This window comes from Callionymus lyra, chromosome 1, assembly GCF_982586985.1.
Source record: "Callionymus lyra chromosome 1, fCalLyr1.hap1.1, whole genome shotgun sequence".
Classification (NCBI taxonomy): Eukaryota; Metazoa; Chordata; class Actinopteri; order Syngnathiformes; family Callionymidae; genus Callionymus; species Callionymus lyra.
The window spans coordinates 8,710,199-8,728,640 of record NC_141818.1 but is presented as its reverse complement, the minus strand read 5'-3'; the positions used below and the strand labels follow the sequence as shown (position 1 = coordinate 8,728,640).

General features: G+C 36.6%; 1 protein-coding gene across 3 annotated transcripts in view; it reads right to left on the bottom strand.

Moving 5' to 3' along the window:
* Positions 1–18,442, bottom strand: part of LOC148087847 (netrin receptor UNC5C-like) — a 238,045-nt gene that overhangs the window by 77,942 nt on the left and 141,661 nt on the right. For all 3 annotated transcript variants that reach the window (XM_087791789.1, XM_087791797.1, XM_087791806.1), the window contains exon 4: positions 13,615–13,718. In XM_087791789.1, the coding sequence (XP_087647915.1) occupies positions 13,615–13,718 (104 nt within the window). The remainder of the gene's footprint in view (positions 1–13,614; positions 13,719–18,442) is intronic.

The window sequence follows — 18,442 nt, the reverse complement described above, 5'->3', positions numbered from 1 at the left end:
TGCTATTTGAAAAGTGCTGCGTTTGTGTTCACATACATGTGTGTGTTTTCTTGATGCAGCATGACTTGAATCACTGAAGCATGAAGGAGTTCGGGGCTCACAGGTGTGTGTGTGTTCGTGTGTGGGGGTGTGTGTGTGTGTGTGTGTGAGGAGGGGGGGGGGGTAATCCTCATTAATTGACTCTCCACCTATCTTGTGTAATTAAGACCAGCCAATAACAACGGCGGCGGCGCTTTATTAGCTGGTTCAGCTGAACGACAGCGGAACCTCGGCGTCCTCGTTTATTAACCTCATATTTTTTCCGCTGAACAAACTCATTGTGGAAAACGACGGCATAAACAACATCATTTACACCCGAAGGGTCGTCGACTACATTGGTCCGGGGGCCAGAAGTCTTCCTGGCAGACGCTCAATCAAAGCTTGTGTTTGTACAAATAACAAAAAAGGAAAGGATGTAAAAAAGGGTTTGAAAATGTCATTAAAAAAATAAAGGAATAGAATCACAGCCTAGTTAATCCCGGCCTAGTTGATAGATTTGGGGAGCATTCCCAGCATGCATTGCAACAGCGTTCATATTGTTTATGTGATACTTTATTACATTTGAACTTTGCAACGAACGTTTATCTTTTCGCCAAAAGGGTCAAAATGTTGTGCATTGATCATAGTTTACCGTTTAAGAACAGAGCATGTGTGCGCCCCCTAGTGGCTCAATAACATTTTAAGAGCTATATATAATCTGTGTGCAGCATGTTGCTTTAGTGGTTAGCGTTATAGCAGACCTGGGCAAAGTATTATCATGTATAAATGGTTCTAGTGCATTAAAAAGTGTATTTTGTATTTATTATTCATTTACATTTTCACATAACACTTATTTACTTTTTCCCTCCTTTATGTGTGTCATTTTTTGAGTATATATTAATCCCTCAAAATATTATTTTAAAGTTGGTTGAAGAAATGTTTTTAAAAAACCCTCATATATACAAGAATAAAATTGCATCTTATTTATCTTAAAGGCCGAATTACATTTGTTTTAAGGGATTTTCTCGTGTTTCTTTTTGCTTGACGGCCCCTAACAACATTCACAGAATTTAATGTGGCCCCTGAAGAATTGTAATTGCCCACCCTTGCGTTATAGCCTTAGCAAAAGGTTGCAAGTTTGAGTCCAGATTGAGGCAACTTCTGGAATTGTTGCCACTTTTTGCACGATCCAAAATAATATACACAAGTTCATTCGAAATTTGCTGCCATGTTCAGGGTCCCCTCCGCCTCTCGCCCTAACTAGCCAGGGATAAGCTCCAGTATTTTCTGGTAATAAAGAAATAATAATTCAATAATGTTTATAATGTTGTTTATTATTATATATATGTTTTATTCAGATAATTAACTATAAATATATAGTTATTATCAGATGAAACACCAACTTTTCTCTTCAAGAATTCAGTGCGAACTTTTTACACTTTAAGAAAGTTTTCCTTGTTGTCCTAAAAGACCTGCAAGAATTAGAGGTGGAGTAAAAAAAAAAAAGAAAAAAAGGAGAAGTGACAACTCGAAATGGTTTTGTTTTTCCCGACTTTGTTGAACCCGGTGTCAAAACACTGTGCTCATTCATCTATGACAACATTGTCAGGAGCGCCGAGGGCAGCCCGGGTAGCAGCCTGACGATGCAGTACAACGCCGCACTGTCATGTCACCGTCAATCCGCCGCTTTGTCTCGGCGTCGCCAGAGACGACGACAGACTGACGGTGAGACAGGTGAAGGCGAAATATGAACCATAAAAAAAAAAAGACTGAAAAGTAGGAGACAAATCTTTAAGCGACACATAAGTTTCTCCTTCAAAGTTCAAGTAGGTTCTTAAAAAGGAACTCGACGGAACTTTTTAGGATAAAAACAGATCCTTTGTTTATCTTTTATTCTTCCCGTTAAGGCAAACTTCCGACTTGCGAAAATAGGTAAAATGAACAAGTGATCCGGCCTCTCGGAGCAGGAAACAAAAAAAAAAGTACCAGAGGTTACGAAAGTGAAATACGAGCGAGAATGCTAATGAGATGCTTCCTTCCTTTGAAATGTAATTCATAGTTTCTAAACAACCCGGGCCAGAGGAACAGTAAATGCTCGTGGGCCCCGAGAAGAGAATCATTCTTGCACTAGTGGGAGGAAGCCAAGATAAACATGTGGGCTCTTTGACTTGTAACGAGCAAAACTCGAAGCAAATTCATGCACTTTGAACGCAACATTACACAAGAGAGAGGAAACATGAAAATAGCTTCTTTAACAACAATAAATGATTAGAAAGTTTTACATGAAATACTTATTGGAACTAAACGCCACTGATGCTGGAGCCATGAATGAGAAAGAGTGAATGGATTGATTGTTTGAGTGGATTCAGCAACAGCGGCTTCCAACGGAACAAATAGTTATTGTGTTGTTGTGTAACGAATGCATCAGAGGATGTCGGAAAAATTAAATGAGATAAATGATTGTGTAGCTAATGTGCTGTTTACACAAGAGTTACGACTTTATATTTTAAATATATTCTGAGTGGAACTGGTAGAACCCAACAGTAGTGGTCATAACGGATAAAAGTACTTAAAGATGTTGTATATATGTTGAATATCAATTGCCGTTGGGTCGTGGGGGCAGCAGTCTTAGCAAAGAAAGCCATCTTCTGGTGTTACCATCCATTTAGGAAGGATATCTATTCTAATAAAAAATTATATAAATAAATAAAAAGACTGCATTGAAGAGAAAAGAAGAAAGCATAGCTAGGGCTTGGTATTGATAGAAAATTTGCGAAACCACTACAGACACTCATACTTTCACTTCCATACCTGTTCCTGAACCACCCTTTTTTCAATACCAATTTAATAAGATCAATTCTAAGAAAAATGAAAACAACATTAAACATACAATTACAATACAAAAAAACTTACAAATTCGAGTTCTACTTTTCAGATTTTTAAAATCTAAACTCCCTGAACAACAAAGACATTTCCAGAGCAAAAGAACACTTGCTAACAAAGCACAAATCTGATGAACTGCCGACATCACTTATCAGTTTTTCTTCAGTCCAGTCTAAGTCCGGATATTATCAAGTTTTGATCACGCGTGGGCGACGAAACTTGGCACCGAAAAATACTGTATTTCGATACTGCCACAAAAGAACCAAAGTTAAATAGGTCTGTAAGAATCGCCAAAGAAATGTTGTTTTTTCTGAAAGTTTAACTTTCTACTCCCCAGAAACAACACACACACACACACAAAACAAAGTTTCATTTAAATGTCAGTGAAGGAACTAACTATACTCTAAAACTACAAGGTTCTATTTTTTTCCCCTTCGTTTGGTGTTAATGCGCCACATGTGGCTCTAGAGCCATGGTTTTTGGCGAACTTGTATATTTGTTGGAACACACACCTGAAGAAAGAGTGAAAGTGAAAGAAATGGTAGCAAAACAAACTTCCAGAATTGATCGGAATTGCATTCAATCTATGTCGTAATGGCCGGAGCGAGACACAGCTGGTTTGGCGGCCATTTTGATGTTGCTATGTTTCCTGAAAACATAGCAATGTTGATTAATACTTCAATCTACTGGTGCGTTAACAGAGAGGTTATCTTTCCTAGTTACCTTCTACTGACTGTACGTCCATTGATATCTTAACAGGTCACTAACTACTCATTTGATACCTCCGTCTATTGGTCTGTTTGCAGAATAACTCAAAACATAAACTGAAACTTTCAGGATGTGGAACGAGTGACAGAACCATCTGGATCCTGCAGATTCTTTGCGGGGCCACTGTAACAACAATATTTCCCATTTACTACTAGTTTGTAAAGAGTTTACTGCCCCCTGCTGGCCCTTTTAGCTCATTTAATATATATAGAAATATATAAAAATAGATAGAATTATATAAATACGACGATTGAAGGATTGTCAAAATATATGATGGATATGAGCTGCTTGCCAGAGGTCTGCGCCTCTTTCATTCCGGTATCTTTTAAATAGTTTGGACCTCAATTGGGAAGAATACTGATGTGTTCATACAGATTCATGCCACTCATCAGATGATAATACTCATAATCCCGAACAACATCATCAACAAGCCAACAGGGTACTTTCCAGCTCCGTGATATGATGAGAGTAAACAACAACATTCCCATTTGTAAATGACTCCGCACTCCATCACTAAAAGCAATTTAATAATCTTCACACCATTTCAATAAATCACCGAGGCGGTCGGTACGAAGAAGAAGAAGGGATTGCTGACTAATCTGTGGATTACGGTGATGATTTCTGACAGAGGTTAAGGATTAAGGTAAAATGTGATGGGAGATGAGCTGTGGGGCTTACCATGCTAGCTCAAAGAGGATTAAGGTGAGGATCTATTGGGGGAAGCAGCATTACATAAATTGTTTTTTTGTGCCCCAGAAACACCAAACACACACACACACACACACACACACACACACACACACACACACACACCCGCCAACACAACCACCCACATGATGGTGCGCACACGAAGAATGGCCGCCGTCAACTACCCAGAGAGGATGAATGGATTCCATTCTTCTAGAGCGTCTCTGTGGGACGAGACATATTTAGGTCCTTTCAGTGATCACTTAAGAACAAGAATGTTAATAAGTGTAAACCAGAGGTTCCTAAACATCACCATGCCAAGACACAGGGGACCCCTTTATCCTAGTCATAGAAAATGCTTCAAAACATACGAAAAACATCATTTTATTAAGGTTATTTTCTTACTTCAATTTACTTTATACAATGTATTATTTGTTAAGCATTTCCCGGAAACCATGACCATTTCATTGTTTGACTTGTTAAGGCTTAAACGTTCATATCCTAGATGGTCATAATCTGAGTTTCTTTAGCAGCAGATTGAAAGGGCTGTTCTTTTTTTTCCCGCTAACTAGCTACAAGCTACTTTGTCACAGCCAGGTTGACATATAACGCGATATCATCACAGGGGGTGTGTTTAGGTACGATTGGAAACTTGAGGATCCAAATATCAAGGTGGTTTTCTTGTTGTATGCTCAGGGAAAATGGTTCAAAAATAAATATATTCATATAATGTAATATTATATTAAATTCTATTCTTCCCTACAATTTTCTGAGGCCCTACAATCGCCCCCTGGTGGCCTACAACTTTGAAAATCCCCTGGTCTAGACCATGCTAGAGAAGACACTGACCTTTGCAACACTAAAAGATGGAATTTATAGGTATTTTTCTTCAGTTTAAAATAAAATAAACAATAAAGTTATACATTAGAAAAGTAAATTAAATATATATTTATATAAAATCTAGTTTTCTTTTCAATATTTTTTCTCATTCATGGATTTATAAAAACAATTATATTATGGTATATTATTTGACTTAATTAAAATGCTTCGAATAGTAGTTAAGTGAACAATATTATTATACATATATTTTAATTTTTTTATTTATTTATTTAAAAAATGTAATTAAGTGTTAGCCACAAACTAAAATATCAAATGAAACATTATCTTTCTATTTTACAATCTTGTTAAAGCTTTACATTTATTTATATTCAAATCGCTACCATTTATCTTCATAACTATCGACATAAATACACATTTTTTTAATTTAAAAAGCATAAAAGAATCCAACAACAAACTAATGTGGAAAATGAATCGCGACCTGAGTCTACAGTGAATAATATCAATGACACTCTGGACACGTAGAAGGTCATGAACACATGTCACGTTGGGGGAAAAACTCCAAAAATCATTCCGTCACCTCTGCTGTCAAAGAGCAGCTCCGAGGAAACCCCATCATGTGGCACATTAACGGCTGCACAGCTGAGCCGGACCGTGAGCGCGAGCGGCAAACGCACAGCCGTGTCCGGGGTGTGAGAGCGAAGTAGCCGCCAACCCTTTGGTCTCGGCCCGCCACTGATCCAGTCTGACAGAAGAGCCTGCTTCCATTTGCATCAAACCAAAACCCATCCGCGCACGAGCGAGCGCACACGCTCACACAACCAGCGTGACCTCGGGGGTCCCTGAAGAGAGTTCATTTCCTCGGGACGTTCCCTTCATTCCGACCATAAACGTTACCGGCTAAGATTAGACGGCAATTTTTCCGTCTGTGAGGAAATGGAAGCTGTCAGGTGACATAACACTCGAGTGGTCTCGACACGTTCGTTTCCATTTTCTTGAGGGAAACGTTGAAGGGTAAAAAATGCATCGCGACGTATCAACATCATAATGTCACCATGAGAGATGCCAAAATCTATATGCATGTGCAAAATGGATGGTCTAAGTGTGTGTGTGTGTGTGTGTGTGTGTGTCGTCCTAATCTTATAAACAGCTCTAAAAATGATCATGAACACCAAGTGTAATGGGGCACCCACGAAATTCAAATATGTTAGATATACTAAATAATAACTGGGTTTTTATGAAGTAAAATACCCCCTGATAAATATAAATACAAAATATTTGGGTGAAGTTTAAACCATATGTAATAAACAACTAACTAAAGGGAGATTTCCTGAAATTGAGCTCCTTTACTCCCCCAAAAGGGGGGTCAAAAGACCCCCTCAAAAATTCAAGCAAACCCTAAGCCGATTAGGCAGATAATCCACCTGAACCATATTTATATTTTCATCCCCCTCTCTCTCTCTTTTTAAATGTTTCTTAATACATTTTTAATATCATCTATATTTCAGTTAAGAAGGTGTCAACAAAAACATCAATACACTTTCATATCACAATAGAATTTTGTCACCACATCAATATCAACTCTAGTACTCTATTGATCTTTTTAGATAACAATTTACAATCAAATTGTCATGATTTTATTTATCTTGTTTTGTTTGTCCTTCCTGAGCTCAACGGCGCCTGTTGCTCTGACAGCAGCTGCCAACTCTCCTGCAGCAACAGGCGCCAGATTATAATCGTCACCTCCTGTCTACTTTTGTTTTTTTCTCTGCCCGACTTGTGGTGCGCTTTGAATTCCCTTTGGACAGGGATATAGACACTTAAGATTTGTGTTTGTTTTTTGTTAAACTATTGTAACACCTATTGTAGTTGTAAAAATGTAGATTCTTTTAGTTTTTGTCTGTTGTTTGGGTTGTTTTCATCAGCACTTGTCATCACTCTAGTCTAAACCTCACACAAATATAAACCATTGTGTGTTTACTCTGCTATGATAGTATTTCCAAAATCACGTTGTTGGAAAAAAACACAACATATACTTGTTAGTACAGTATAGCATTCGTTGCACCAGTATCGTGATACGTATCGTATCGCCAGCGTCTTGCCAATACACACATGTATTAAGTTCTATATTTCCCCTTTTCTTCACTTACATAGACAAACCTTTGACTTACTTATTACTGTAACGACTGAAACCGTAACACGTTAAACGTAAGTGTGACTCAAACAACGACTTCAGGCTTCAACCTTCATTTCCGTTATCACACTCGGCAGAGAAACAGAGTCTCTTGCGAAAGGTTGGCGGTTCGAGACCCGCCTGAAGCTATTTTTTAAGAGGCTATTTATATTCGCATTAATAGATAAGACGCTTATGTTATTACTCTTTTTAAATATATATATATATATATATATATATATATATATATATATATATATATATATGTATATATATATATATGCGTGGATGAGGTAAACACAACGTCTTTTCACTTTCTCTTCGACACGCATCAATGATGCATTCAACGACAATGGGATGGTGCGTTCAAGAACGTAAGATATTTTCGAACTAAAAGCCAGACACTATAACTTTACAGTGTATAGCTTTAATTTAAAGCAAAACAAAAAAACACATAAATTATCTGTTAGTCGATAATACAGAAATGCAGATGTTTCTGAAGTTATTGTTCAAGATATTTAATTTATTGATACTTTTAGTTTCATATTGTTTGTTACTTTTAAGTTTTATGCGTTTTTAATACAGTGTTGTTCATTTTTATTTATTTTTTTAATAGTAAAAGTTTGTGTGATCACTAGTAAAATATTAGAAAAAGTTACTTTTGTGTAAGAATCTATTTAGACTCTCAAAAATTGGCTACAAAAAAGATGATCCATGCACTTTTAATTTACTTTGTTTTATTTATTTGTGTTGATTTAATTCATTGTTCTTAACTTTAGTCTGAGTTGATTAATCACAACAGCAAAAACGTACACTGTCTTTCCTAGTAACTAGTTACTTTGAAAGTAACAAGAACTTTCAAGTAACCAAGCTACTTTTAAAATAAATAACTAGTAATGTAACTAAGTTACTATTTTAAAGTAACTTATCCTGGAAATAAGACCCGCAAAGTGTATTGAATTAAGTCAAAAAAGTGGTTTAAAATGTGGTTTATTTACATGTTTTTCTGGTCGTATAGAAAGAGGTTCATGACGGTAACACAACAAACGACCAGAGGATCACAAAACTCAAGTGTGCAAATATAGCAACACACACCAAAAAAAAAAGGGTGTCGATTGAGTGGTCGGGAATGTGACAGGAACTTGACCCGGGTCCAGACGCATATCCAGTGTCTGGTCTGACGCTGCCAGTCTCGGACGATGGTGTGCGAGTGTGACTCTTTGGTGTGTGTGTGTGAGTGTGTGTGTGTGTGTGTTAAGGTTGAACACGTGCGAGCCCTGTCACCACACACTGATGTGTTTATTTCACTGCAGCTGGGTCCATCACTCACTCAAAGCGACAGATGGAGACAGACACACTGCAAATATTCATGCGGACACCCGCTGTCTCGCACACACACACACACACACACACACACACACACACACACACACACACACACACACACACACACATAAAGATAGGAATCTACACATGTGACGGAGGAGCTACTTTTTTTTTTAGGGGTCAGCCCCGGAGTCAAGCAAAATAAACAGCGACTCCATAAAGATCCAGAGCCGGATAAGAAGGACAGACTCTCCGGTGAAGGAAGTTTGTCAATAAATAAAAGTGTGTATTTAGATAAAACTTTATTGATATTTCAAGGAGTACAAATGGCAGCGGGAAAAACTCTCAGTCCACGGAAGACTGCAGTTTCTCCGGCTGAACTGTTGAACTCGCCCCGTGATTCCAGCGGCTTCCCATCAGCTCTCGACGGCTTTCTATCAGCGACTTAAGAGATATAGATGTTTCTGAAGGATTCCGCCATGTCGAAAATGGAGTCTCTTCGGGGGCTTTAGAACCGAAAAGGGGGGGAGCCGAAGGAAAACAGGGAAGAGAAGCGACTGATGACAAGAGCCGCCGCTGACAAGGGAAGTAATGACGACTTGATTGGTGTCTACACAACTTCTGGAAATCGGTTTGACCTCGACCCGGTTTCGGTTCCGAGAGTCCGACTCTCCGTCTGCATCGGTGTCAATCAATACCCGTCGTGACCCCGAGGGTCGAACTTTTTTTTCCAAATATAGAGCGACTTCTCCAGACGGGCGTGGACCCGGCGGTGGCTCGTCTTTCCCCCGACGGTGAATTAACATAAACGTCACGCTCCGGGGTCTGGCACCGAGGCGTGATGTCGGCGAGGATTCGGAGGTAAAAATCAAAAAAAAAAAAAAAAAAACCCGAGGTCATCAGCAGGCTTTAGACTTAAATCCCTGTAAATCTGCCGAGGCTGACGGGAGAGACAGAGCAATCCACTCACCGAGATCCCATTATGTCAAGAGGAGGACGAGGTGGAAGCACAACAGAGATACACGCGTGTGCGAGGAAGGTTTGAATCTCTGCCCTAGAAAAAAATGCTGCTTAACAGGAGAGTCGGGAAAAAACAAGTCCGGTTTCTTACATCTTCTAATTGGTCGGGAGAATAAAACTTGATTTTGGTGATTATTTTTGTGATTTCAAACACAGCTTTGTTTTTCCTCATGTGTGATTAACTTCCAGAACTCCGGTTTGTTCCCAGCTATCTACTTAGTGTTAATAATATTTGTTTAGTTTCTTGTCAAAACAACTTATTTTAGTCCACAATAACTTTTTGGCTGGCCTCCATGAGGAGGAACTTATCTCACCCTCTCCAGCACACACTGAGGGCATTGAGGAGCTCCATCAGTGATAGGATGCTCCATGCCAGGTGTGTGAGGGAGAGGTACCGCAGGTCCTTCCTCCCTGCTGCCATCAGACTTCACAATAAGAACACACCAAGATAATTATTTAACTGCACCTTTCTTGTTATTTTTGTAAATATGATTGTGTATTTAATATAGTGCAGATTTATTTTCTATTCTATTTAGATTTTTTCTTTTCTTTTTAATATTTTATTTCTGGGTGTTTTATTTTTTTTTGGTATATTGCTCTTGCTGTTGTTAAAACGAATTTCCCCTCGCGGGACAATAAAGGATTCTGATTCTGATTAGGGCTCCCCAACTTTAGTCCAGCGTCAAGGCCCCTAGAAAATATTTTAAATAAAAGAAAAAGGAATCATTCATTTTACAATTCTTTGAATTGTTCAAAAATAATCACTCAATTAATATTAACTCAGTTAAAAATATCAGATTCATAGAAAGTTAAGTTTTAATTAAACTTAAATTAAAATTAAATTGAATTTAAAGAGTGAAAAATTACCCCAATTGAAACCTATTATTGATTACATTTTTAGTGAAATTACTGTTTTGATTAGCTGGAAAATAAAGAAATACAATATATAAAGGAAATAATAAATTGATGTAAATAAAAATAATACTTTTAAAGATGGAAAGTTATTACAGTGATTCCATTTAAATATAAATATTTTTTGGACTTTCTTAAAAATAAAGAAATAAAGGAAAGAATACTTGGATTTCCAAAGAGTAAAAAAGACTAATTTAAAAATGTTAAAGATTAATAATTACACAGATTCATTTGAGTCAAAAATAACGTTTGGGTTTTCTAGAAATTAAATGAATAAAGTACATAAAATATATAATAATTTGATTTTCTAACAGTAAAAAATAAAAAATAAAAATGATATAAAAGAAAAAAAAAATTATTTTATAGAATCAAAATAATGTTTAGATTTTCTAAAAAATAAAAAATAAGTATATACAGGTAATAATATATTTATGTATATACAAATATTAATTTTAAAATTGAGAAATTATTACAGTGATTTCATTTCAATATAAATATTTTTGGGGGATTTTCTAAAAAAAAAAGAAATAAAGAAAAAAATATGTTGATTTTCCAACCGTAAAAAAGAATAAAATATAACTTTAAAGGTACAAACGTGAAAAATACTTTGGAAAATAAAGAAAAAATACTCCATCGAAGAACTGAAGAAAAAAAAAAAGTTTTATAAATGAATGAAGTTACCTTAATACTGGAAAAATACAAATATTATAAGAAAAAACATTTGAATGTAACTAAACTCGTGACTCAATGATAAAATAAATGAAAAAGTCACGTGAATTTAACCAACTTGGCAGAAAAAAACAAAGTTAAAAAATGTCATTAAAAAATCACGGTCATCTAAATCTTGACATTAAACATAAATCACCAAACATCAGTTTGTACTTTGCTCGACACCATCTCTCTCTTTCTCTCTCTCTCTCTCTCTGCTTCTGTCGTTCTCTCCAGGGATCTCTCGCTCCGGCTCAATTGAAAACGACTATCAAACCCTGAGGAACAAAAAAAACCTGATTCCGACACTTCTCATGCCCCGGCAAGTGTTTTCGCTGCACGTCCCTGGTGACACACTAAATGAAATGATATCTTTTTTCTTCTTCTTCTTCTTCGCCCACTCGGAGAGAAAACAGCAGGATGAAAGAGGGGGGAAAATGAAGAACAATCTGAATAGCAAATGATAGTCTTCACTCGGGTCCTCCGGGGGACGACAAGTGGCTCTTTAAAGGCGTTTACGGTTCAGGACGATGCGATGAAGGAAGAGGATCTTCTGTGAAGCGACGTGATGTTGGCGTCTGGAGGCCAGAAGACCACGGAACTCTGGTCTAGTTCAGTTAAGTAAGCAGTTGATTCGTTCAGTGGATCTCCTGCATCTCCGCTAATGAGACACGTACCAGCCGGCCCTGGTTTTTATCACTAATGAATCCACTTCCGCGTCTCCGCAGGTACAGTCGGGAAAGCATCAAATTACCCATAATCCCTCCCAAAACTTTCCCCTCCAACTTCTCCATGAATTAAATTGAGTCTCTGGAGACGTTTAAGTTAAAGTCTTTTTCGGGATCTTAAGAAAAAGTTGAGCCTCACCGCGGCTTTCAAGTGATCGTTTCCGACGCCGACTTTCTTCACGATGACAATCCGGCATCAAAGTCTCAGAGCCGGTTAGAACCGGATCTGGCGTCTCCCTGTCGAGCTCGCTCGTCTGGTGAACCTCAGGTGACGTCGAGCCGCTCCATTATGACCATTACAACCATCAGGTTTAGAAGAGAAGAACTTTAGAGACTCTTGTTTCTGACGCTCCTGAAAACCTCACTGAGCTTTAAATGTCGAGACGAGATGGGATTTGATGAAGATTTAAATGAGTCGTCAAAATAGTTTGATTAAAGCGGAACATTTTTTGATTACATTTAAAATGGTGTTTGATTATAGTTGGAAAAGGTTTGATTATAATTTAAACCTATTTGATTATATTTGAAAATTGTTTAATTACAGTTAAAACTAGTTTGAAAAATGTTTGACCTTTGAAAAAATAGTTAGATTACAGTTGAAAATTGTTTGATTATAGTTGATTTTTCTTTTTATTATATTTGAAAATTGTTTGATTATAGTTGAAAACTGTTTTATTATTATAAGAAATTATTTTATTATAGATGAGAATTGTTTGATCACAATTAAAAATAGTTTGATTATAGTTGAAAATAGTTTGATTAAAGCAGAAAATTGTTTGATTATAGTTGAAAACTGTTGGACTACAGTTAAAAAATGTTTGATAACAGATAAAAATAGTTTAATTTAAGTATAAAATTGTTTGATTATAGTTGAAAACTGTTGGACTACAGTTGAAAATGGTTTGATTACAGATGAAACTTGTTTGATAACAGATGAAAATAGTTTGATTTAAGTTGAAAATAGTTTGATTATAGTTGAAATAGTTAAAATACAGTTCCAAAATGTACGGTTGTTGTAAAGATATATAAAATATATACATAACCACAATTGTGTATAAGTCAATGTTTGCACAATTGTATGCACTTTACAAATATAGCTAAAGTTATGGGAGAGAAGTGAACACAAAGAATCATGGGAAACAAACGTGGGTCATTCTTTGAAGGTCACACTGGTACTTAAGGGTCTCACAACCATGACTACTGATGTAAGACACATATCAATCTTGACAAATAGATGTTTGTTTGGAACGTGTTAGACGTTTTTTTTTTTTTTTTTAAGTTTTACTGAGATTGTTGAACATGTGGATAATATGGATCATGACCCAAAATATCGAACATGATCCACATACAGTACAGAAGAATTATTTCATGATTTAAAAAGTGTAAAGCCTGAACTTGAGTTCAAAACATGTGAGCAGGAAAACAACATCACTTCAATCACGAGTGGAGACAAAAAAACTTGTGCAGACTCAATGTATGGATTGTTTCTCCAGACACTGAGGTTTCAGTGCTTAAGAACTGTTGGGGTCCTGGAAACCGAGGTGATGCACGTACCTCTGCTGCTGGGATGCCCTCAGGTGGGCGACACTGCAACAGCACTTCCTGCTCCAGAGACACTTCCTTCCCCAGGGGCTCCTGCTCAAACATCTTCTTCAGGTCTGTGAACCAGAGACGAGGAGAAACTCTTCAGCTTAAATATCTCAAGGCTTTCATAGAAAAGTTTCATTTCTTTTGAAACCAAAATATGTACAAAAGGATTTAAAAGCTGCTGGAGTCGACTGTATCCTCTCATACTTAGTCATCACCAGGATTTACTTTTTAGCTTTGGCGGATGTAATGACATATGACAAATGTCGCCGTCTAGTGGCCGGGTGGCCTAGTGGTCAATACACGTCTTCTGATTCTGATTGTTAATAAATCAAATGTTATCATTTTATTTAACAAAATTCTTTTTTTTTTTAAATACAAACAATAATAATACAATATAATAAAATAAAAGATGATTTGAAAAAGACAGACAAATACATTTATTCATTAATTTTTTTTGAGGAAAAAGAAATTGATGCAGTGCTTAATATTATGAATTATATAAAGAAAAAAAGGGATATTTAGGTGTATCAATATTTTCTCAAACCAGTCTCACAAGTAAAGAATTTGTTTTTACGACTTTTATTGTCGGCTTTGTTGTTTTTGGTAAGTATTTATTTTATTGTTTTTGCGAGTATTTATAGAATATTTCGTTTTTTCATTTATTATATTTTTCTGAGTTTTTATTATATTTTTAATTTTTTATTATTAAGTATTTTTTGTATTTCTTCATGAGGTTTAATTGTATTTTTTTTTTGTAATTATTTTATTTTTTTGCTAGTATTTATTGTATTTTTCGTAGGTTTTTATTGTATTTCATGTGAGTATTTATTGTATTTTTTTTCCAGGAATGTATTGTAACTCTTGAGTTTTTATTGTATTTTATGCAAGTATTTATTCTATTTTATGTGAGTATTTATTGTATTGTATGTGAGTAATTATTGTATTTTTTTGAGTAATTATTGTCTTTTTAGTGAGTTTTTATTGTATTTTTGTGACTACTTATTGTATTTTTCGTGGGTTTGTATTGTATTTTATGTATTTATTGTAATTTTTTTTTCCAGGAATTTATTGTCTTTTTTTCTCCCAGGAATTTATTGTATTTTATGTGAGTATTTATTGTTTTTTATGTGAGTATCTATTGTATTGTATGCAAGTAAATATTGTATTTTTAGTGAGTTATTATTGTATTTTTGCGACTATTTATTGTATTTCTTGTGAGTATTTATTTTATTGTTTTTATGTATTATTAAATACAATAAAATGGTATTTTTGTGCATATAACGCTTGATTTTATGACTTGATTTTATACTTTTCCCTCCTTTAATTTTGCTTGACGGTCCCTCACAGGAGCCACTATATTAAACGTGGCCCCTGAGGAAATCTGATTGTAATTGTTCCTCCAAACCTTGCGTGAGGATCACGATGAACCTTCAGGATTATTAATCCACGAACCTAATATCTGTGGCCTGGAGCTCAGACCTAACAGATGATTGACAGCAACAGACGACATTAAAGGTCCGTTGGTGAAAAGCGTGGCGCTGTGTTTCACACGAGGCGTCCGAGCTTCTGACATCTGCGTTTAAAAGTGGCGAAATATGGAAACGACAGAGTGTCGCGGATGAATCAGAGACGATGGGAAACACAATGGCGGTCGTGGGCGAGACGGACAGATTTGTTGTCGTCAATAAACGTGTCTGTTCGACACAATCCTACACACAGTGTGTTACGACTCGTCTGCTCTTCAAACTCTCTTTTCGGGAGTCGAACTACTGACCAACTTGGACTGGACTGACAAGAAGTTGACGGTTCCAATCCCGGTGACATAGCGAGAAGGTAAAGAAGAAGAACACACTTGATATGTGGTTCAGACACACACAGCACCCGCGTGCCTTTGAGCCAAACACATGGGAAAGTGATTAGTTGGTCAATGAATGGCTCGTAAAGCGGGATGTAACCGGAGACGGTGGCGATGTTGCAGGACTGAGCCACTGACTTTATTTACGGCGCTGATAAGTAGGATTTACGAGGGATGAAAAGAACATGTGGCTGAGAGAGAGAGAGCGAAGGATTGTTTTCAATTCTCATCCAACCAAAGTGTTATTTGAAAATGAATAAATCTTAGTCCAGTGACGACATAATCAATGAATATCTTGTTTTATCACAAAGAGATCGATACGAACCAGAACATCAAGTCTGCTGTATATGTTGTTTTTTATTATTGACATGTAATGTCTCTTCTTTTATTCAATACATTGTATTCTATTCACCTCCCTTTATTTTATTTGTATCATTTTATTTTGTAATGTCACCCCTAAAAAAAAGGCGTATTTTTTTGTATTTCTTGTATTGTTTGTGAGTAATTATTCTGTTTTTGTGAATATTTCTTGTGAGTTTTTATTGTATTTTTGTGAGTATTCATTGTATTTCTTGTGAGTATGTCTTGTATTGTTTGCGTGTAGTTATTGTATTTTTGTAAGGAATTTATTCTATTTTTTGTGAGTTTTTATTTTATTTTTGTGAGTATTAATTGCATTTCTTGTGAGTATTTATTGTATTGTTTGCGAGTAGTTATTATATTTTTGTGAGTATTTATTGTAATTTTTTTGTTTTTATCGTTATTTATGTATTATTAAATACAGAAAAATAGTATTTTTGTGATTTTATCCTTTTTTCCCTCCTTTTCTTTTGCTTGATGGTCCCTCACAGGAGCCTCTATATTAAATGTGGCCCCTGAAAAAATGTAATTGTAATTGTTCTTCTAAAACAACCCCTAAAAAAAAAATCCTGTGTGTAACTAAAATGTTTGTGCGGACATTTTATAGTTGTGTAGCTTGATCTCACTTAACGCCATTGTTATTACAGAATGTTTTAATGGCTTAATAGCTATTATTTCAACCAAATATTTTTATTTTTGGCTTTTATTTTGTTAATAATGATGTACAGAAAATACTTGTGTAAAAATGTAATTAAGTAGTCACTGAAATACATGATACAGATCTTTGTTTTAGTCTTAATAAAACAAATAAAATAGAAATGACATGAAAATGTTTCACTTAGTATTGTAATCATTTGGTTTATTCTGTTAAGCTGTATATCATCGTATTATTAACATGTGTTTTCATTTCTTATCTAAACATGGATCATAATAAACATTTTATTGTTGATCATTAGCTTTTAAAGTGTTGATTTCTACGTGAAATTAAAGTTTCGTCTGATAAAAGTTGAGTTGTGTAGTTCAAAATGTTTTAAAAAAACAAGTGATGTGATACAAAGAATAATCGATTTAACACCTACATGAACAAACACACACACAGTGGGTGTGAAAATATCCTTAAAAAAAAACAACAACGTTGTGTTGTGATAATATCTGAGCCGTGTGGGCAGAAGTGAGTCGCAGGAAGACAGTTGTGTTGAGATGTTGACTTCATTAATCTGAGGATCCCTGTGGGGAACATGACAGCGTTGACGTCTCACAAAGATTTAGGACAGACACACACACACACACACACACACACAGAAAAGCAACAAGTACACTACACAACAAGGACAGAAAAAAGCGCTGACATGGCGACACACAGGAAGTGAACTCACTGAACACCTCCTCGTTCCTGAGCCTCAATTACATAAAACCTGTTAATTCCGTTAAGACTGTAAATCACGTTCACGGAGATTTGCGAAGCGTCGCTGAAGGGAGGACGAGCCGCGAACACACTTCTGCCAGCTTCTGTCGCCAGGATGCATTTTTGTGTCGGTGTTGAACGTGATGGAGTGAGAAAAAGCCAAGCGTCCAAATATCCACATCGACGGAAGTTTTTTTTTTTTTTTTTCCCAGGCATGTGCGCCGGAGGGAGGAGGACAGCTGTGTCATATCAATTCTGTGACCCCACTTCACTCCCAGACGGCAGATAACATTATCCTCATAAATATATCAGAGGCTCCAGCAGACTCTCTTGCAAGTGAGCTCGGGGTGAGGAGTACAAAGGGCAGAGCCGGAGACTTTCCTCAGAGTAAGCAACTATTCAAATGACTGACCTCTGCTGCATAAACCTCTCATTTGACTTCAGTCTCGTTTGCACACCTTCTCTCATCCTCTCTTCCCTTATCCCCTCTTTTCCTCTCTTTTCTTCTCTTCTCCCAGTCCCAAACTTTTGGAAGACCATTCATTTGTTGCTCCATCCATCCATCAAATTGTCCCTCTGTCCATCAATTTGTCACTCTGTCCATCCATTAATTCATTTGTCGCTCCGTCTATCCATTTATTTATCCATCCATCCATCCGTTCGTCCATCTATCCATCTATCCATTCATCAATGTGTCCCTCCATCCCTCCATCCATCCATCCATGCATCCATCTGCCCTTCCATCTATCCATCCATCAATTTGTCCCTCCATCCATCCATCTATCATCCATCAATGTGTCCCTCCATCCATCCATCTATCATCCATCAATGTGTCCCTCCATCCATCCATCCATCATCCATCAATGTGTCCCTCCATCCATCCATCCATCCATCCATCCATCCATCAATGTGTCCCTCCATCCATCAATGTGTCCCTCCATCCATCAATGTGTCCCTCCATCCATCAATGTGTCCCTCCATCCATCCATCCATCCATCCATCCATCCATCCATCCATCCATCCATCCATCCATCCATCCATCCATCCATCCATCCATCCATCAATGTGTCCCTCCATCCATCTATCCATCATCAATGTGTCCCTCCATCCATCCATCCATCCATCCATCCATCCATCCATCCATCCATCCATCCATCCATCCATCCATCCAT